Source organism: Emydura macquarii, unplaced genomic scaffold (assembly GCF_026122565.2).
Source record: "Emydura macquarii macquarii isolate MOO-44397 ecotype Brisbane River unplaced genomic scaffold, CSIRO-AGI_Emac_v2 contig_1604, whole genome shotgun sequence".
NCBI lineage: Eukaryota > Metazoa > Chordata > Testudines > Chelidae > Emydura > Emydura macquarii.
Window position 1 is genome coordinate 235,897 of NW_027131741.1, and position 21,991 is coordinate 257,887.

General features: G+C 46.0%; 1 protein-coding gene across 1 annotated transcript; it reads right to left on the reverse strand.

Moving 5' to 3' along the window:
- Positions 1 to 20,057: 20,057 nt before the first annotated feature.
- On the reverse strand, positions 20,058 to 20,993 carry LOC137157865 (olfactory receptor 51G2-like). The gene has a single exon (XM_067555302.1). It carries the CDS (start codon positions 20,991 to 20,993, stop codon positions 20,058 to 20,060), a length of 936 nt encoding a protein of 311 aa, XP_067411403.1.
- Between the last annotated feature and the right edge of the window lie 998 nt (positions 20,994 to 21,991).

Here is a 21,991-nt window from a genome sequence, read left to right on the forward strand (position 1 = left end):
TCCAGCCGCGCCAAGTCGCCCGTGTCCTGGACCATGAGGAGCATGTTGTCGGCATACGCTGACAGGACCAGCCTCAGCGCTGGCTCATGGAGCACCAACTCCATCAGCCTCAGAGAAAGGGCTTGATGTCCAGAGTGTACAGCTGGCCCGAAAGTGGACAGCCTTGATGCATGCCACGCCCGAAGCTGACCGGTGCGATCAGGGTCCAGTTGAGCTTGACCAGGCACTCCGCGGAGGCATTCAGCACCCGGAGAAAACCCACAAAGCTGGGCCCGAAGCCGAATGCCCGCAGGGTGCCCAGGAGATACCCGTGGTCCATCCTGTCTAACGCCTTCTCCTGATCCAGAGACAGGAGGGCGAACACCAGACCATCCCTACACCCCAGCTCCAAGAGATCCCGGACCAGATACAGGTTGTTGAAGATGGTGCAGCCCGGGACGGTGTAGGTCTGGTCTGAATGGACCACATCCTGCAGCACGGACCCCAGCCTCAGCGAGATGGCTTTGGCCACGATTTTGTAGTCCATGCAGAGGAGCGAGATGGGACACCAGTTATTGAGGTTGCAGAGGTCCCCCTTCTTGGGCAGCAGGGCAAGCCCGGCTCACCTGCATGAGAGGGGGAGCACTCCGCTGTCCTTGGACTCGGCCCAGACGGTGGCGAGGTCCGGGCTGAGGACATCCCAGAACACGCAATAGAACTCCACAGTCTGCCTGTCCAGGCCCGGGGATTTGTTGGTGGGCATGAGGTGGAGGGCTTCCGAGAACTCAGCCAGAGTGAGAGGTAGTTCCAGCTGGTCCCGGGCGCCCGCGCCGACCGTGGGAAATTTGGTCTAGAGCATCCTGCGGGCAGCGGCGGCGGTCGGATCCAGGAAGAAGAGGCCAGCGTAAAAGGCCCGGGCCCTTCTGCACATCTCCCCCGGATCCGTGAGGGGGGCACCGTCCTCTGCCAGGAGGCAGGTGACGTGCTTCCGGGGTCCCTGTCTTTTCTCCAGGGTGTAGAACCTTTGTGACCGACCATGCGACCCTCCAGTGGATGCAACAGAACAGGGAGAAAAATGCACGGGTGACCAGATGGTTCTTGTCCCTTCAGCCCTTCCGATTCATAATACAACACAGGGCTGGAAGTCGCCATAGGCAAGTAGGCAAGGCAATTAGGCCAGCTGAGGCCAATCAAGGAACTTGCCCCAGCAGTCAAATGCCTCCCTGTCAGGCAAATGGGAGCAGCTGACAGGGAGTTAAGAGGAGGAGCAGAGCTGCTACAGGGCTTAGAGCAAATGCTGTTGCTACCACAACCCAAAAGGTACCAGAGGCAAGGGGGCACCTGTCCAGACATGGCCAGGGATCCTAGGCACACAGGACTGAGGGAGAACCCCCACCCCCTGGTTCCAGGAAGTGGACCATGAGCAGTGGGGGCGAGGACAGGCGACCCAGGGAAGGGAGTAGCTCATGGACTGAGCAGTTTTGAGACTACTCCGCACAGGGTCCCTCGGTCGGGGCCCGGGGCAGAGGGCGGGATTGGGCTCCCCTCTTCCCCCACCCAGGCATATCACCAGCATAGCTGAAAAGGGTGCAGGACCCACGAAGAGCAGAACAGGCTGCCCTCGCCACACTGGTGTTAGCAGTGAGATTAGTGCACAGCGGCTAAGAAAGAGACAAAAAAAGAGGGAGAGGGGAATTTTCTTTCCCTCCTTCCGCCATAATAGAAGACGTGGTAAAGACCCTCATAGAGGCCACAACAGCCCAGCAGGAGACCAACCAGAACAGGACGCCCTCGACACAATGTCCAGAGTGCAGCCATAGACTCAATAAGTGCAACCTTAATTGATGTTATGATGAAAAGGCAGATGAAAAGGATCCCATTTCTCTTAGGGATCCAGGCAGCTGCAGCTGGGCAGTGCCATGGCAATGGAGTTTTCCATGAAAAACGATCAGTTTTCTGTGAAAACCCACCCCCAAAAGTGGATGAAGAGAAACATTTTTATTTAGGTCAAAATTTCATGCACTCCCAGCTTCTGACAGCCAGAGGTTGAGGGACCCCAGAGCATGGGGTTGCCTCCCTGACCATCTTGGCTAATAGCCATTGATGGACCTCTCCTCCATGGACTTACCTAGTTCTTTTTTGAATCCCCATTATGGTTTTGGCCAACGACTTTCACAGGTTGGCTGTGCGTTGTGTGAAGAAGTGCTGCCTTTTATTTGTCTTTAGCCTGCTGCCTATTAAATTTATATGGTGACCCCTATTTCTCATTCATTTCTCCATGTGGAAGCAGTTCCATACCCCAATTCTTTTTAGTTGCCCTTTTCAGTACCTTTTCTAACTGCAATATATCTTTTTGAGATGAGGCGACTAGATCTGCTCGCAGTAATCAAGATGTGGGTGTACTCTGGATTTATAAGCAGGCAATAACATATTTTCTGTCTTATTATCTATCCCTTTCCTAATGATTCCCAACAGTCTGTTAGCTTTTTTGGTTGCCACTGCACACTGAGAGGATGTTTTCAGAGAATTATCCACAATGACTCCAAGATCTCTTTCTTGAATGTTAACGGCTACTTCAGATGCCATCATTTTATTTGTTTAGTTGGGATTCTCTTGTCCAATGTGTATTACTTTGCATTTATCAACATTGAATTTCATCTGCCATTTTGTTGCCCAGTCACCCAGTTTTATGGGATCCCTTTGTAAGTCTTAGCAGTCTGCTTTGGAGTTGACTATTGTGAGTAGTTTTGCATCATCTGCAAATTTTGCAACCTCACTGTTTACCCCTTTTTCCAGATCATTTATGAATATACTGAACAGTACTGGTCCCAGGACAGACCCCTGGGGAACACCACTAATATCTCTATCCATTCTGAAAATGGCCATTTATTCCTATCCATTTTTTCCTATCTTTTAACCAGTTACTGATCCAGGAGAGGATCTTCCCTCTTATTCCATGACTGCTTACTTTGCTTAAGAGTCATTGGTGAGAGACCTTATCAAAGGCTTTCTGAAAGTCTAAGCACATTCTATCCACTGGTTTATCCTTGTCCACATGTTGTTAAGTCCATCAAAGAATTCTAATAGATTGGTGTGCCATGATTTCCCTTTAGAAAAACCATGTTGGCCCTTCCCCAACAAATCATGTTCATTTATGTTTCTGGTGATTCTTCTCTTTACTATTTTTTCAGCCAATTTGCTTTGTACTAAAGTTTAGTTTACCCGACTGTAATTTCCAGGATTACCTCTGGAGCCTTTTTAAATAATTGGTGTCGCATTATCTATCCTCCAGTCATCTGGTAAAGAAGCTCATTTAAATGATAGGTTACATACCACAGTTACTATTTCTGCAATTTCACATTTGAATTCCTTCAGAACTCTTGAGTGAATCCCATCTGGTCCTGGTGATTTCTTACTTTTTAATGTATATATTTGTTTCAATATCTCCTCCAAGAACAACTCATTGTGGGACAGTTCCTCAGATTTGTCACTTAAAAAGCATGGCTCAAGTTTGGGAATTTCCATCACATCCTCAGCCGTGAACACTGATGCAGAGAATTCATTTATTTTCTCCACAACAGTCTTATCTTCCGTGAGTACACTTTTAGCATCCTGATAATCCAGCTTCCCCACTGTTTTTTTGACAGGTTTTTTACTTTTTGAGCTTTGGGTAACAGTTCTTCAAATTCTTTTTTGGCTTTTCTGATTATCCAATAAGGAATACATCCGAGAGTGCTGAGGGAGTTGGCTGATGTGATTGCAAAGCCATTTGCCATTATCTCTGAAAACTTGGGTTATTGGGGGAGGTACTGGACAATTGGAAAAAGACACATATGGTGCCCATCTTCCAAAAAAAAGGAGGATCCAAGGAACTAGAGACCAGGCAGCATCACCTCAATCTCTGGAAAAATCATAGAGCATGTCCTCAAGGAATCCATTTTGAGGACTTGTAAGAGAGGGAGGTCATCAGGAACAGTCAACATGGATTCACCAAAGGCAGGTCATGCCTGACCAACCTTAATGACTTCTATGATGAAATGATTGGCTCTGTGGATGTGGGGAAAATGGTGGACATTATACGTATTAACTTTACCAAAACTTTTGATATGGTCTTCCCAGGGTCCCCAAATGGGGAGAAAAAACCTACATTTTAGTGGGGCCCTGAGTCTCTGCGGGGCCTAGCCCAGGCTGCAACCTCCATTGCCGGGAGGAAAAAATTTTCATTGCTCATGAGATTGTATGTATGGAATGAGGGATTGTGGTATGTGTTTCGGAGTGGGCCCATGTTACAAGTTTGTACTCAGCCCCAAAAAATTATGCTTGAGCCCTGTGTGTCCCACGGTATCCTTGCCAGCAAATTAAAGAAGAATTGGTTAGATATCAGATTATAAAGTGGATAGAAATCTGGCTAGATCATTGGGCTCCATGGGTAGTGATCAATGGCTCAAAGTCTAGTTGGCAGCCGGTAAGAAGCAGAGTGCCCCAGGGGTCAGTCCTGGGGCCGGTTTTGTTCAATATCTTCATTAATGATCTGGAGAATGCGGTGGATTGCACCCTCAGGAAGTTTGCAGATGATGCTAAACTAAGGGGAGTAGTATGTATGTAGGAGTGTAGGGATAGGATACTGAGTGATCTATGTTGATTCTGGACACTTTGTGATCAGTGTGGATACGAGGGAGACATGGTACGCCCGATTTGCAGATCAATAAGTTTTAATGTGCTAAATATACTAGTTAGATACAAAGCCTAAAATTCACTACAATATATCATACTCACTAAGCCTAGAGAGCTAAGCAGTTACTCAGAAGTCTGTATACAGGAATGGCTTTCTTCAGGGGCCCCGCCAGGGAGTCAGTGGATTCTCTGGTCCAACCGGCAGCACCTCCTGCGGAGTCAGGTGTTGATGGAGCGTCCCCCTTTGTCTAAGTGGTGACTACTTATACACCTCCATAAACAACCTTCACCTAATTATCTCTCTTATTATCATATATGCTAATTACTTACATTGGTTTCCACCCTTAACTACATTCCATTCTTACCATGATAACTGGGGTCATCAAAAAAACATCTGGTGATAGGAGGGGCGGAGTAAAAATATGCCCCTTGGCAATAAAACAGTGCACCCCCAGACGTTCAAGGTAAACTTGTTGTTCCCATCACTGTTATCTAAGTGCAGCTGCAAGAATACAGTGTGTGTATTTTGTCTTATTATGTGCCGTGCTGTGCAGAAACTGAGACATCTATAAGGTTATTCAGTCTCTGCCAACTGGAAGATGTGATGCTACAGGGGTCAGAAAAGCCAAGCAAGCAACTGAAGCTATGCTAGGCCTGTAGGACAGTGGTCAAGCAACTCAGATTGTACTGGGCTTCCAACAAGCTAGACAAATTGGAGAATTGGGCCAAAAGAAATCTGAGGAGGTTCAACAAGGACAAGTGCAAAGTCCTGCACTTAGAACGGAAGAATCCCATCCACTGCTACAGACTGGGGACTGACGGGCTAGGTAGCAGTTCTGCAGAAAACAACCTGGGCGTTACAGTGGACAAGAAGCTGGATATGAGTCAAGAGTGCCCTTATTGTCAAGAAGGCTAATAGCATACTGGGCTGCATTAGTAGGAGCACTACCAGCAGATCGAGGGAAGTGATTATTCCCCTCTATTTGGCACTGATGAGACCTCATTTGGAGTATTGTGTCCAGTTTTGGGCCCCCCACTAGAGGAAGGATGAGGACAAATTGGAGGGAGTCTAGCAGAGGGCACCAAAATGAATAGGGGGCTGAAGCACATGATGTGAGGAGAGGCTGAGGGAAACGGGCTTGTTTAGTCTGCAGAAGAGAAGAATGAGGGGGGGATTTGATAGCAGCCTTTAACTATCTGAAAGGCGGTTCCATGGAGGATGGAGCAAGGTTGTTCTCAATGGTAGTGGATGACAGAACAAGGAGCAATGGTCTCAAGTTGCAGTAGGGGAGGTCTAGTTTGAATATAAGGAAAATCTTTTTCACTAGGGGGGTGGTGAAGCATTGGAATGGGTAATTTAGGTTGGTGGTGGAAACTCCATTTTTTGAGCCCGGGGTTGAACTAGATGAACTCCTGACATCCCTTCCCTCCTTAATATTCTATGATTCAAACACCCTCACCATAGGTAGCTTCCCAGGCCTGATAATGGCCTGTTATATGTCAGCTCTATGTTCTTGGGGAAGCAGGGCGCTGTACCCAGCCTGTATGAATCACAATGGACCCCCCTTTCCAGCCACCACTTCAACCAGAACTGATCAGAAGAAAGACTTACACAAAGCAATGAACAGGCAGTGGGAGACACACATAATCCCCTCTGGACAAGGGTAACAGGATTAAGGAAACTCCCCTAGCCTCATTGGCATTAAAGATGCGACAAGGAGGCATCTCCATTAGCATACAGAATGAAGAACTGAGATTCCAAGGCAGGGACGGCATTGAACTCTGGGACCAGAGAAGCAGGGAAGTACAACATGATGGGGGATCTCTGCTCCAGATGTTAATGATCCCACACCTGCACACACCCTGCTCAAAAGTTATCAGACCAATTCTAGTCTTAGATCCTTATTGATACCCAAAATGCTGAATCGACCTGGTTGTATTGTGAGCTCCATCCAAGTAACATCGCCCATAGCCAGGAAGGATCATTTCCGAATGTCCAGACTAAACAAAACGACTCTGGTTCACTCCCTTGAGTCATCGTTTACCCATAAACAAATCGAGTTTTCCCCCTTGCACCATTGTTATTTCCCTACAAAAACCCGTACCCAAGTTCAAAACTCTGTTCTGCTGCCTGGATCCAAAAGCTGCCTCGGTTCCAATGGGAGTTCACCTTTTCCTGAGTGATCGTATTGGGGTCTCTGCCTGTCTCCAGCACACCAGACCCTCCGGTCTCCTAGGAGCCTTTGACCGTTTCAAGCTGCATTGAATGGCGAGACTCCAACTCTCTCTCTCTCTCACACTGCAGGTATAACTTTCCAAACCTGACTTGATTTCCTCAGTACCCCAATAAAAACTGTGTAATATTGTAAGTGTTTTCTTTATTGGTCTCTCCTTGTATGCCTATTACTCTATAGACCTGGCAATGAAATAACTTTTATAATTGAGCCGGTTGCCAGGTTCTCTCCATGCTCTTTACTCCTTCATGTTCTTGCCTTCCCTATCTTGCTCTGCAGCAACGCTTCTTATACCTAAGCCGAAGATCCCTGTAACACCCCAACATCCTCTGAGGTTTGCTCATTAAGGGGGGTTACAACCAGAATAATTGTAGAGTGAAGCAGGGATAGCGACATGCTGAACCTGGGGCATATAAAGGTGGCAGCTTGAAAGTGTTGCTCTGTCCAGACTGTGGAGTCCAGGTGAATATAAGGGTGGCAGCTGGAAAGTGCTGATAGACCAGGTCCGCTCAGGCACTCTCTGTTAATCTGTGAGTGTGTGAGTGTTTGTTTGAATCTGTGGCTGGAGGAACCCAGCCCTGGGAAACTTAGACCCTGCAGGATAGCTCCATTGGGAGGGGACCTGCACAAGGGAGAAGTAAAGCTCCATATGAAAACACAAGTGACACAAGCAGTAGATGAATAGAATCACAACACCCCCAACACCCTAATAAATGAGCGTATCCCACGGTGATGGGCAAATCTGGTAACTGGCCCTTGGAAGGTTTAATGGATGAGGAAACATTAAAAGAACTAATCAGAAACCAAGGTCGGCCGATGAATGTGAGAACTGCTTATAGGTATTTGAGGGGCATAAGCACAGAAGTGGGGAAGGAATTATTTAGGGTGCTCTTGCCAGAGGGAAGAGGAGGTGTATGACTAGGCGTTGTGAGAGGAAACTGCATAAAGGGACATTCAGGCTGCTTACAGTTCTGTTGCCCCTGCTGATATTTGCCCCTGGGAGCCAGGATTGTCTGCTTGGGTCACAGGAAGGGGGGAAGCTGTGGAGACAACGGCAGTGTTACACTGACTTCAAGGAAGAGAGAAATAAACATCAGGGTCTCCTAAACTCCTCTTTTGCTGACTTCTACAAGAAGTAGTCCTTTCCCCTGGTTTCTGGGAAAGGCCCAGCACACAGAAAAGTTCATCTGGAAAAAAGCATTCCATGAGTAAAACCAAACCGAGCCTGCGCTCTAAACACCTGGCTTCTTTCCTCCCCCGCTCTCTGAAGCAAAAAACCATTTCAACTGTCCTGAGAGCTGTATATATGGGGCTCTGGCTTCACCCCCTGACTATAATAACCACACCCAGGGAAGGGGCTCCTGTTATAAATGGCCTGCTATCCATTTTGAATCCAGACACAGTCTGTGCTGCAGAGAGTGGTGGGTGGGAGGCAAGGGTTTATGTTCTGCTGGGGGAGGAAAAGGAAGAACAGAGAGGGGATATCATGTGTTTAATTAGTCTGTAGCTGAAGAGCAAATGTGGGGAAATTCAGAGGGCTTCTCTTGTGTGGTCTCCGGAGCAGCGGCTTCCATTGGATTTCTTAGGAAGAGAGAGGATGGTCTCATGATTAAGGCAGTTCAATGCTGCCCTGGAGAACTGGATTCTATTCTTCCCTCTGCTACAGAGTTCCTGTGTGATGCTAGGCAAGTCACTTAAAGCAAACCAGTCACTAATTGGGATCCTCATATTCTGGGTGTTTCATTTGAGACCCTGGCTCTGATTCGCAGAAGCGCTGAGCATTCACCACTGCCACTGGGAACTGTGTTTTGAACGCATGAAGTGCTGTGTAATGCTAAGTATTCTGAAGAATCCCATCCTCGATGTCTGAGATTGGCCAACCCAAAGTAGAGGATACACTTCGCCTCATTTCCCCATCTCTACAATGGACAGAATAGCTGACAATCAACTCATTAATGTTTGTGAAGCACTCATAGGGAAATTAAGGCAGATACTTCAGCGATAAGCCCCATAGGAAAGCCCAGGAGGAAATGAACTACCCTGTCTTCAGTGCAGGGTTTAAACAGTGTGTAGTGAATAAGGTCAGGGTTAAAAATGCTGCTGTTATTGCAGGTGTTTTTTGGACCGTCAGAGGACATTGAGTGCATGAGATGTCAGCTGTGAACCAGACGGTCCTCAGCCACTTGGCCTTCATCTTCCCAGGAATTGCTGGGCTGGCGTATGGCCTCCCTCTGTGCTCAGTGTATGTTATAGTAATCTTGGGGTAACTGCATTATCCTAGCTGTCATATGGATAGATCACAGTCTGCACCTCCCTGTGTACTATTTCCTTTTGATTCTGGCATTGGCAGACTTGGGCTGATCTGACTCCACCCTACCCACCATGCTGAGCATCTTCTGCTTGGATTCCTGATCCATCCATTTCAATGCCTGAGTTATCCAGATGCACTTCATCCATGCCTTCTCCGCCGTGGCCGAGGTCATTGTTGCCATGGCGTTTGACTGCTTCATTGCAGGAGTGACATCTGGAAGGCCAAAGCACAACTGGAGCTGCAGTTAGCAAGGGACGTGAAGGGTAAAAAGAAGGGTTTCTACAGATATATTAGCAACAAGAAGAAGGTCCTCACTGAATGGGGGAGGTAACCTAGTGACAGAGGATGTGGAAAAAGGCCAAGTATTCAAAGCTTTTTTTGCCTCTGTCTTAACAGACAAGGTCAGCTCCCAGACTACTGCCCCGGGCAGCACAGTATGGGGAGAAGGTGAGCAGTGCTGAAAAAACTGGTTCAATACTATTTAGAAAGGCTGGACATGCACAAGTCCATGGGGCCGGGTGCAATGCATCCGAGGGTGCTGAGGGAGTTGTATGATGGGATTGCAGAGCCATTGGCCATTATCCTTGAAAATGCTTGGTGATCACAGGAGGTCCTGGATGACCGGAAAATGACAAATATAGTGCCCATCTTTAAAAAAAGGGAAGGAGGATCAGGGTAACTACAGACCAGTCAGCCTCATCTCAGTCCCTGAAAAATCATGAAGCAGGTCCTCAAGGAATCCATTTTGAAGCACTTGGAGGAGAGGAAGGTGATCAGGAACAGTCAGCGTGGATTCACCAAGGGCAAATCCTGCCTGACCAACCTGATGGCCTTCTATGATGAGATGATTGGTTCTGTGGATGTGGGGAAAGCGGAGGACGTTATATTACTTGACTTTAGCAAAGCTTTTGATACGCCTTTGCCAACAAGTTACAGAAGTATGGGTTGGATGAATGGACTATAAGGAGGATAGAAAGCTGGCTAGGTCATCGGGCTCAACATGTTGTGATGAACAGCTCAGTGTCTAGTTGGCAGCCTGTAATAAACGGAGTGGCCCAGGGGTCAGTCCTGGGGCTGGTTTTGTTCAACATCTTCATTAATGATCTGAAGGATGGCGTGGGGTGTTGTATGCATAATGACACTTGTGTCCTGGCATCCAGCATGAGTCTGACCCTTGTGACAGATCCTTAGCGATTCCCTCTCCTTTAAGGCTGCGATTTTCAAAGGTGCCTCAAGGAGCTGAATGTAGAAAATCACAGTGTAAACGTGCCCAGTAGGAGGCTGCATTAAAATGAAAGCTCTGGTGCGGTCAGCCAGGGCAGGCGTGCAGAGACCCTGGCTGCTCTTTGACATCATGATGAGGTGACTGGCTCTGTGGATGTAGGGAAGGCGGTGGATGTGATATACCTTGACTTTAGCAAAGCTTTTGATACGGTTTCTCACAGTATTCTTATCAGCAAGTTAAAGAAGTATGGGTTGGATGAAAGGACTATAAAATGGATAGTGAACTGGCTAGAGCATAGGGCTCAACGAGTAGTGATCAATGGCTCCATGTCTAGCTGGCAACCGGTCACAAGCGGAGTTCCCCAGGGGTCGGTCCTGGGGCCGGTTTTGTTCAACATCTTTATTAATGATCTGGAGGATGGGGTAGATTGCACCCTCAGCAAGTTTGCGGACGACACTAAGCTGGGGGGAGTGGTAGATACCCTGCAAGGTAGGGATAGGATACAGAGTGACCTAAACAAACTGGAGGATTGGGCCAAAAGAAATCTAATGAGGTTCAACAAAGAAAAGTGCAGAGTCCTCCACTTAGGAAGGAAGAATCCCATGCACAGCTATAGACTGGGGACCGACGAACTGGGCAGCAGCTCTGCAGAAAGGGACCTGGGGGTAACGGTGGATAAAAAGCTGGATATGAGTCAGCAGTGTGCCCTGGTTGTCAAGAAGGCCAATGGCATATTGGGCTGCATTAGGAGGGGCATTGCTAGCAGGTCACGGGAAGTTATTATTCCCCTCTATTCGGCATTGGTGAGGCCGCATTTAGAATATTGTGTCCAGTTTTGGGCCCCCCAATACAAAAAGGATGTGGACAAGTTGGAGAGAGTCCAGCAGAGGGCAACCAAAATGATTAGGGGGCTGGAGCACAGGACTTATGAGGAGAGGCTGAGGGAACTGGGCTTGTTTAGTCTGCAAAAGAGAAGAGTGAGGGGGGATTTGATAGCGGCCTTTAACTACCTGAAAGGGGGTTCTAGGGAGGATGGGGCTAGGCTGTTCTCGGTGGTGGCAGATGACAGAACAAGGAGCAACGGTCTCAAGTTGCAGGGAGGGAGGTCTAGGTTGGACATTAGGAAAAAGTTTTTTACTAGGAGGGTGGTGAAGCACTGGAATGGGTTACCTAGGGAGGTGGTGGAATCTCCATCCTTAGAGGTTTTTAAGCTGCGGCTTGACAAAGCCCTGGTTGGGATGATATAGCAGAGGTTAGTCCTGCTTTGAGCAGGGGGTTGGACTAGATGACCTCCTGAGGTCCCTTCCAACTCTAATATTCTATGATTCTATGATTCTATGATCAGACCAAGGAAATTGTCTCTGCCTCTCCCGCTCTGGTGCAGGTAAGTGTCCTGCTGCACTGAGAAGGCAGAATGCAGTGAGAATGGCAGAGGCACATGGACGTTTCTGAAAAACCATATATGGTGCGACGTTACGGATCAGAGTGAGAATCTGAGAAGAGGTCAGATGACAATAGCAGGAAAGAGAGTGACCTGCCTGCAGTAAAGGTTTACCGACACAGCTTGCAGGTCCCAATGAATTCAGTGGCTTAATACCAGCTAAGGATAGTGTTGAGTAGCCCTTTAAGTGACCCAATCTTTCTCTATTCTCTGTGGTACGTTTATTAGCATTTTATCCAGTTTAATATGCCAAGAGAAATGCCCTCTTTCCTTTCTATTGGGGCTTATCCCACAGCCTGACCCATCTCTGTGTCACGAGATTTTCCCTGATAATTGACCTAAATTTTCCTTTTCTTTATTTCATCCCATTCTTTCCCGTTCTTCCAGTTTTACTTATGCCAGGTCATTGCTCTTCTCCCTGATAAATTAGACTCAGACGACGTCTCAATCCATAGTGTAACTGAATATGATTTATAACCGAATGCATGTACTACTGCAGAATTGTCCCAGTGGCCTGCTGCTCCTTTTGCAAACATGTGGCAATCACCAGAACCACATGCAAATGACATAGTTATTCGCTTGTAACTCTTCAGGCAAAGCTGTAAGACGCTGGCAGGCTACTTACATATTGCCAAGCTCTTTGATCTTCTGACAGGGTTTAGAAGACTGCAGGCAACACCTAACAAGGGAAAGGGGACACCCTATCAGAGATGCATTGTGCACCACCTCAGGAACCCTTGACATAGTCTGTAGCAGTGTTACCCATGGTTTCTCGACCCCGTAACTCTTAGTGTCTATAATTTGGTGTCAGGAAATAAACCAAAGGAAACACAGTACCTCTGCCTGCTATAGCTGAAAAAGACAAATTCAAACCAAGTGCTTTTAATTTCAAACTATGCTTCTGGTCTCCAGCAATTCCATTGGAAGCTTCTACCAGTCTTCAGCACATACAAATACAAGAGGTGATTAAAGTGCCCCAAAACTTAAGTTTCCCACACAAGTCTGAAGCAATCTTTGGGCAGTTTATGAGTGAATCACTCACAGATTTCCGAATGGCCAATTCTTCGTCTGCGCCTGGGACCCTTCCAAATGTGTCCAGGAAATGATCCACTGACTCAGACTCACTACCTCCCTCTTCTACCCAAACAGTTACAGATACATGTCAGTCAAGAACACGTTACACAGGTGACCAAACAGATCAATCCCTGGGAAGAGGCAGGAGCTACAGACAAGTAACTACAAAAAAAAAAAAAAAAGTTAAGCAAGTCTAAAGCTAGACAATGAGGGTTGGAAGGGATCTCAGGAGGTATCTACTCCAACCCCCTGCTCAAACAGGGCCAACTCCAACTAAATCATCCCAGCCAGTGATTTCCCAAGCCACACCTTAAAAACCTCTAAGGATGGAGATTCCACCACCTACCTAGGTAACCCATTCCAGTGCTTCACCACCCTCCTAGGGAAATTTTTTTCCTAATATCCAACCTAAACCTCCACACTGCAACTTGAGACCATTGCTCCTACTTCTGTCATCTGCCACTACTGAGAACAGCCTATCTCCATCCTCCTTGAAACCCCCCTTCAGCTATTTAAAAGCTGTTATCAAATCCCCCTTCATTCTTCTTTTCTGCAGACTAAACAAGCCTAGTTCCCTCAGCCTTGCCTCATAAGTCACGTGCCCCAGACCGCTAATCATTTATGTTGTCCTCCACTGGACTCACTCTAATTTGTCCACATCCTTTCTGTAGGGGGGGCCCAAATCTGGACACAATACTCCAAATGTGGCCTCACCAGTGCCGAATAGAGGGGAATAATCACTTCCCTCGATCTGCTGGCAATGTTCCTATTAATGCAGCCCAGGCCAGGGTTGCCAGCCTTGCAGTTTGGTTTTTACTGACATGAAGATCTGAACTTGATTTTTTTTACTGACATCACTAAAAATACCATAAGCAATACAATATATCATAAAAGTGTGTACTCACTTTATGAACATTTTCACGACCAAATTACCTATGGTGTCATTACAAATATAAACTCTGTGCTCGCGATATTCCGTACACAGGGATTTGGAATTCTGCAGTTGTTTTAGCTGCAGTTAGTTGATCGACCAGTTTCTTTAGGCATGTGCAATAATAGAAAACAGGAAATTGAAGTCATGGTCATTGTAGTTTTATGATACAAGAAGTGATTCTGAATGACGACAATAAATGTCAATATGCAGTATGTTTTATTTCTACCCATTTTCATGGACATTTTCATTTATTTATGGGTTTATGGACAGTGTTAATATTGTACATTTTTTAACTGACTGACCAGAAATTTACAGACAGTTGGCAGACGGTTGCAATGGAGAGAATTTACAGACGGTTGCAATGGAGAGAGTTAAGAACTGCTATCTGTAGAGATTGAGGAGACAATGAGTTGGGAAGCTCTTCCGAGTTTAAAGCTATTACTAGATGCCCTCAGCACTCAGATCTGTGTGGTGTTTATCTCTTTAAATCAGCATTAAGAACCAAATCCTCGTCTGGTGTAAATCAGCATCGCTCCCTGGACTTCAGTAGAGCCACACAGATTTACTCCAGTTGGGAATCTGGCCCTGAGTCAAAGAAGTTAGTAATGGAAACCACTTTCAGACTGCCCAGTCCCTGTCTCTGGGAATGCAGGGTTGAGCCCGAGTGAGTTTGCACAGCCTGCATTTAACAGACTTCAGCTTTCTGCCCTTTCTTTGGGAGATTCTTTCCTTCGTTAATAGAACAAAGTTCATGTAGCTCATGAAGTTGGTGCGATATCAAGTCCTAATTTTGCCTCACTGAAGTTCATCCCCAGACTTTCTAGTCAAGCCCATGTGCATGTCCCTCTGCTGTTTATACCCTGCAGATAGTTGTAGAGTTTTGGGCTGGCTTTGGGACATTAATCACCTAACCCTGCTATTAGCTTATTTTTACTATAGTTTGTTCAGGGCACCCGGAACAATACCCGTCTCTTGGCTATGTCTGAGTAATAGTTGCTTCTCTTTCCTTCTTTAGAAAGTGAAATGACCTACAGAGTTTGCTTATGCTTGCAGTTTTCTCTTCTGCTGCTTGATTTTCCATCATGGTGTAGAAAGCAATCAGCTTTGGGATCTCTCCGAGGCAGACAGACTCTCTCTCTTATCTGCATTTGCTCTCTCCTCTACCGTACATAACACCGTTTCCGTTAAAAATGTCAACATTTGCCACCAGAGGGTTTGGTGTATCCACGATGAGGTGGGAGGGTTGCACTGCTCTATCCATACCAATATCGTCAAAGCAGTATATTTTTTATATGGACACAAACCCTTAATTTAAGTCAAAAGTGTTGAGGGTGATCTTTTCGAAAATACTTGACTTTTCATATCAGTCATTGATTACATTGGTTTATTTGTGTATTTATTTATCTTTGGATTTCATAATGATCAGTGTGATCTTTCCTACTTCACAGACATTGGGGTAAATCCTCCCTGGTCAAACAATACTGAAAACAATCGTAAATTCAATAAGGAAAATCATAGAATCATAGAAGATTAGGAGTAGAAGAGATGTGTATTTCCTCTTTGGATTCAACCCATGGGTCTCATTCTGTCCTGATGTACAAAGTCCTCCGCTACGCCACTGATGTTCATCTGATTGCGTAGGTGTGACTGGGGGCAGTTCTCTGATGCATGAATCAAATTGGGCATGGTAATCAGTATTAAGAAAACAGTTGCCTACATCACCTTTGGCAAACTTTACCTCACGTGTCTGGAACAACAACCTGCTACCCCTGAATACAAAGGTCTCCATTTTCAGACTTGTGTTCTCTGTATCCTGCTTTACAGCTGTGAAAGCTGGGTCATGTACTCCACGCAGGAGCGGAGATAGAACAACTTCCACCTTCACTGTCCCAAAAACATCCTTAAAGTCTCTTGGGACCAACAGGTCACTCATAACAAGATGCTTGAGAGAACCGGCCTACAGTCTATGCTGAAAAACTGGACACTTGTGGACTTCGGTGGCTGGGACACGAGGAGCGCGAGCCTCAAGTTCGGCTGCCGAAGGTAGTGCTCTGTGGGCAACTCAAGGACTACCCGTGACACAGAGGAAGGCCAAAGCTCCGATACAGCGACAAGGTCAAGAAGGGTCTTAAGAAATTCAGCATTCCCCTGACAACGGGGAGAGCCCTGTCTACAACCGCTCACTCTGGAGAAGCCAGGTCAAGGCTGGTGCAGTCATCGCAGAGAGTCATAAGAGAGCCCAGGCTGAGGCCCATAGGTGAGCCAGGAAGCAGAATGTGCTCCAACCTCTATCTGACAAGTGGACCTGTAGCCACTGTGGGAAGGTCCTGCTGCTCACGCATTGGCCTCTTCTCCCACACTATAGCCAAGCACTACTGACTTACTTTGTTGTGTTTCCTTTCATCTGTCAAGATGTTGGATGGTGATATGAACAGGGGGCAGAACAGGAATATTTCAGCTCTTCTATTCTATTCAGTACCTTGAGAGTGAAATAAATCATGGCTTAGGCCAACATTTTCTAAATGGATTTCAGGTGCCCAACATGAAACACATTTTAAAGAGGCAAGACTTGCAAAAGTCTGAGGATCCACTCGCTGAAAATCAGATACCTTTAATGAGTTTAATTCACACTAAGCCACATCCTCAGTCAGTGTGAATAGGAGAAGCGCCTTTGGCATCAATGGAAGGACGTCAATTTCCACCATCAGAGGATCTGGACCATTGACATCTAAGAGGCATGAAGCTGTACTACAGCATTTCTGGCAGTCTCTATGGCTTCTGGTTCTAAACGGTGAACAAGGTTTTTATTTCAGGGCTCTGACACGAAAAGGAACATTACTGGGACATTATGTCAACATCTTCAGTCATCAGATATTCATCCACATAGGTGCCCTTGGAATGTGGGAGCAAACTCCTGGATGGCTTTCCCGCTGTGTGTCCCATGCGTCCTGACAGTGGTAGGGAACAGAACCTATCCTCTTTGTTATCAGGACAGAACAAAGCCTCCATGAGCCTTTGTACATTTTCCTTTTTTTACTAGCCCTCGCCAATCTGCGCCTACATTGCCAACAATGCTGAGTGGCATGTATAGGTTTAATGCCAGGGAAATTGCTTTTGACTCATGCATCACCCAGATATTCTTCATCTATACCTTTGGATGAATGGCATTTGACTGCTTCATTGCAATATATGATCCTCTGAGAGAGCTCGCTACTCCCCAATTCAGTAATAGGGAAAATAGGAGTAGCAATTTTATTTAGGGGCATCTGCGCAGTCTTCCTACTCCTCTTCCTTATTAAATGCTTCCCCTTCTGCAGACCCAATGTGCTCTTCAGTTCGTATGGTTTGCATCAGGATGCTATGAAACTGACTTATGCAGACAAGAGGGTCAACAGCTTGTATGGCTTGATTATAGTCTTTTGCACATTAAGGTTGGATGCCATGATCATTCTTCTGTCTTACATTCTGATCCTAAAGACAGCAATGAATCTTGCATCCCAGAAAGAGCATTTCAAGGCCTTGGATTCCTGTGTATCCCACATTTGTCCTAAACCAAACAGTTCTGTAGAGGGATATGCAAAATTCTCCATCCAAAGAACATCCAATCATAACACTGCTTCCAAAGGAGAGATTCTTCTCAAGGAAAAGGGAGAGTTTCTCTTTGTAGATTATGATCAAACCATTCGCTGTCTCGAAGCATTTCTCTGTTTGTAGTTATTTTCTTATCTGTACTAATATTTTTTCTGTGTTCTGTTCTCATTGTACCTTTCAGAAAGAATTTTCCCAGATAATTTTGGCAGTTTTTGAACCACCCAAAGTGAGATGGTGTTTGGATCCAGAGTTTTGTTTCACACTGTTAGAGAGATGGGGGCCAGATTTGGGTTTCCATTCAGAACACACCAAAGTTTCAGGATGAGCAGAGCTGGAAATGCCATCTGGCCTCTCTTCTCAAATACTTTCCAAAGCAGAACCATGTAATAATTTTTGTTCAGAGGCCAAATTTCATTTTGGCCAGGTTAATAACATTGCACTGATAAAATTTAAGGAAATCATTGTGGAATCAGTGCTCCTTTCCCATTTCCTTGCTGTTGTTGCTAGGACATTGAACATGATTTATTGAAAATCTTGCTATAAATATGAAGGCAGTTCTGTTTTTCCAAAGGCAACGTTAAATGTAATTTCAACAGCTGTAAAGATCACTTCAGAGCAGCTATTGAAAGACATGAAGAGGGGCTTAATCCTCGACTAATTATTAAGTATCATTATATGTACTGCCATAGTACCAGCTAGCTATCGTCATGGACCAGGACCCCATTGGGTGAGGCACCGCATAAACACACAGCAAAAACACAATCCTCGCCCCAAAGAGCTTGGAATCTCTGCACACAGATCTCCCATTGCCTTCAGTGGTGTCACATGAGGGGTAGATTTAGCCCATTGGGCCTCATACTCTCACCCCAGTGAAAATCGGGAAATAACCCCACCGAATTTAAAGGACCAAATTCTGCTGTTGGTGACAGCAGTGCAAATCCAGAGTCACTGCACTCACTTCAGTAGCATTACACTTGACTTACACTGCTGTAAAGGAGATCAGATTCACCCCATATTCCACTTTGAATCTCACATTCATGCACGGGAGACTACTTTGCTTGCTCCCAGCAGAGGTAGGGGGTATTACTGGAGAAGAGGAGGAGAGCACAAAATGAGAAACAATGGCTTTTTCATTACCTCTCTCCTCCAACATCTCTACTGACCCAAGATTGCTTCAAAGACTTTGAACTGGAGAGATTGTTCCCAGGCTGGGAAGGAAATCCATCCTGTGTACCAAAAACTGTGAACTGCCTGCACCATCCAATGGGATGAGAAAAGCTGTTTGCTTCAATTCTTACTTCACTTGGTAAAGTTTAGGAATAAGACGGCTTGTTTTTTTTTTATTTCTTTCACAGTCAATTTTGCTCTTTATTTCTCATGACCTGATCAGTTTAAATCCTTCTTGCTGTAGTTAATACACTTATTTCACTGCTTTATCCTAACCAGTGAGGTTGGGTAAAAGTATGTGGGAAACTCTGCTTGAAACAGCAAAGCTGGTGCATAATTATTACCCGTTGATGGAAAAACGGATTTACATGAGCTTGCTTTGTACAGTGAATGGACTGGACAGTACAAGATGCACATTTCTGGGGTGCAAGGCTGGGCCTAGAGAAGTGGCAGTTGTTGCCCTGGGTGTATTTCATGAGGGGCTGGGAGAGCATTCACACAACGTTGCATGCTGAGGTCTATGAGTGACCAGAGCTTGGGGGGTTGTATTGTTCATCAGTAAAGCAGTGCAAAAGCCACCCTGAGCTGGTGAATGAAGGGGGCACAGCCTTTCAAAGAGTCCAGATTGTACACTGGAATATGTCACACTGCGCTGTAGAGAAACCCCTCCACACACACACATACAGATACACACACAGCTCACCCAAACCCCCTGTAGCCCCCAAAAGCTGGGCCCAGCTCTCAGGAGATAGTGCCCAGCCAGTTGCTCCTACCCTGTGCCAGACTCCAACTGCTAATCCTGGCAGGGCTACTTAGGTGCAGGACTTCCTCTTTCCCTACACGGAGCAGCTCCTGGGGCCAGGTAAGATCCACTTCCTGGAATCTCCCCTGGCTGCACAAAGCTCCACCCCTCGTTCCTGCCACCATCCTCCCAGCCTGCAGGGAGAGGGGTCACTATACGGGGCACTCCCTTTACCTAGTGAGCCATTTTCCTTAAGGACAACCCAGCATATCATCAACATGAAGAGCTGGATGGACGGACAGTGGCACATGCTACCCTTTGCACAAGACGGGGTTGCTACCGGGAGGGGAGGGGCTAAAGGAACTTTTGGGGTGCTTATATCCCTTGAAAGGCCTCCCAACGCCACCTCTAACTGATTTTTTGGTCTGGTGGCAATTGTGAAAAATGGGGGAAAAAATTGGTTTAGGCTAAACCAAATCTTAAATTTTTACGGATTTCTAGTGACTCCATTTCAAGTTTGGTCAAGGACCAGCAGAGCAGTGCACAAAACACAGGACCAGCCTCCCAGCTGGTTAGGCTAGATTCTCGCTGTCTCAGAACTTCCTCCTGCACAGTGGAGACTGGGTGTAGCAAGAAACCAGTTACAGGTGTTTGATTCTCTGGAGTTCGGTGATGAACTGACCCTTCACTTGATGAATACCCTGATTATCCTTGCACGAATTGCTTGCATTTTCACGCTGTACACGATTGGGTTCATCACGGGTGGGACCAGCATATAGACGTTGCCCAGGACAATCTGAAATATCGGAGGAGCGTTCTTCACGAATCTATATATCACAGCTAAGGCAATGTCTGTTATGTAGAAGAGAAGGACGACACAGACGTGGGAGACACAGGTATTCAGGGCCTTGAGGCGCTTTGTGTGGCACACAGTGCTCAGCACTGATTTAAAGATCATCACATAGGATAGGAGGATGAGCAGTAAGTCCAACACCCGTGAAGAGACTGTTAAAAAGAAACCATAGATGATGTTGACTTTGAAATCCGAACATGCCTTCGTCATGACATCCTGGTGCATGCAGTAGGAATGGGAGAGGATGCTGTCCTTACAGTATCGATGCTGTTTCAGAATAATTGGGAGTGGGAATATTAGGACAACCCCTCTTAACAGAGACACCAGTCCCATCTTAGCTATTCTCGGAGGGGTTAAGATGGAAGCATATCTCAGCGGGTTACAGATCGCCACAAAGCGGTCAAAGGCCATGGACAAGAGCACAGAGGATTCAATGGACGTAAGCGAGTGGATGAAATACAACTGGGCAAAACAGGCATCGTGGCTGATCTCCCTAGACTGAAACCAATAGATGCCCATTGTCGTTGGTAGGGTGGATAACGATAAGCCAAGGTCTGTAACGGCCAACATGGAAAGGAAAATGTACATGGGCTCATGAAGGGATGGATCTGTTTTTATAATGAACAGAATGAGTGAATTTCCTAATATGGAAATAACGTACATTAAGCAGAAGGGGATGGATATCCACACATGGACGTCTTCCAGGAGAGGTATTCCAGTGAGAAGGAACACTGCAGGTTGGAATTTGGTGTCATTGACAGCTGGCATGGTATCCTGAGTGGGTCCAAGGAGTTTTGAACTTTACTTTCTGAAAGGAAAAGTAATAGGAGACTAGATAATATTGAAGGAGATATCATTGTGCTCTCAGTGCATGTCTAGAGTCTTCCAAAAGACCAAGGAACATCAACAAAACATACTCTTGGATTTACACATGATGATTACTTGTTGTGTTCATTCCCACTGAAGTATCTGGCATTGGCACTGTGGAAGACAGGATACTGGACTTCACGGGCCATTGCTCTGACCCTGTGTGGCTGTTCCTACATTCTCACGTACACCACCGATAGGAATGTCAGACTATCAGACCTGTAGTGCATTTAGTCCCTTCTCCTGTGGCTTGGAATAAAAGTTTCAGAGGAAGGTGGAAGAAGTCATGCAATAGCAGCTGTGAGAAAAACTGCTCTCAGGGGAAAACTCCTCCTGACACAGAGAAAGCAGGAAGGTTTATGACCCTCTCAAGCTATTTTAAAAACCCCTCACTACTGTAATTGGATTTTCTGGTTCCCCATATCAACCGCCAGTCCCTCCTTGAATCCTACTAACCTCTTGGTCCCATTGATATCTTGTGGCCGTATGTTCCACAGCCTTCTTCAGCACTCTGTGATTTTATAATTGTGACCTTGTGAGTGCATGGTGAATACGGTCATTGCATTTATCTGTCCTGCACTGATGCTATTTATAAATGTGTTTCATTGCCTCATTATATATATTTTTTATATTCTCTAATCCCGAGAGCCCAAATTACACCTCTTTGTACTGCCTCTTTGTAGTACACAGGAAAAAATCTAAGGGCCACGTTCTGAATTCAGAAACTTTGACTGAAATGACATCACTCCAAATTTACCTGTGTAAATTTGATGACAATCGAGCTCTATTAATTTTCACTTACCAAATGCTCTCAGTGATACATTGTGCCCCAGAGAATCCCTCCAAAACAAGCTGAATGATTTGCCCAGCCAATGTTGACTGGAACCAGACATGTTAAC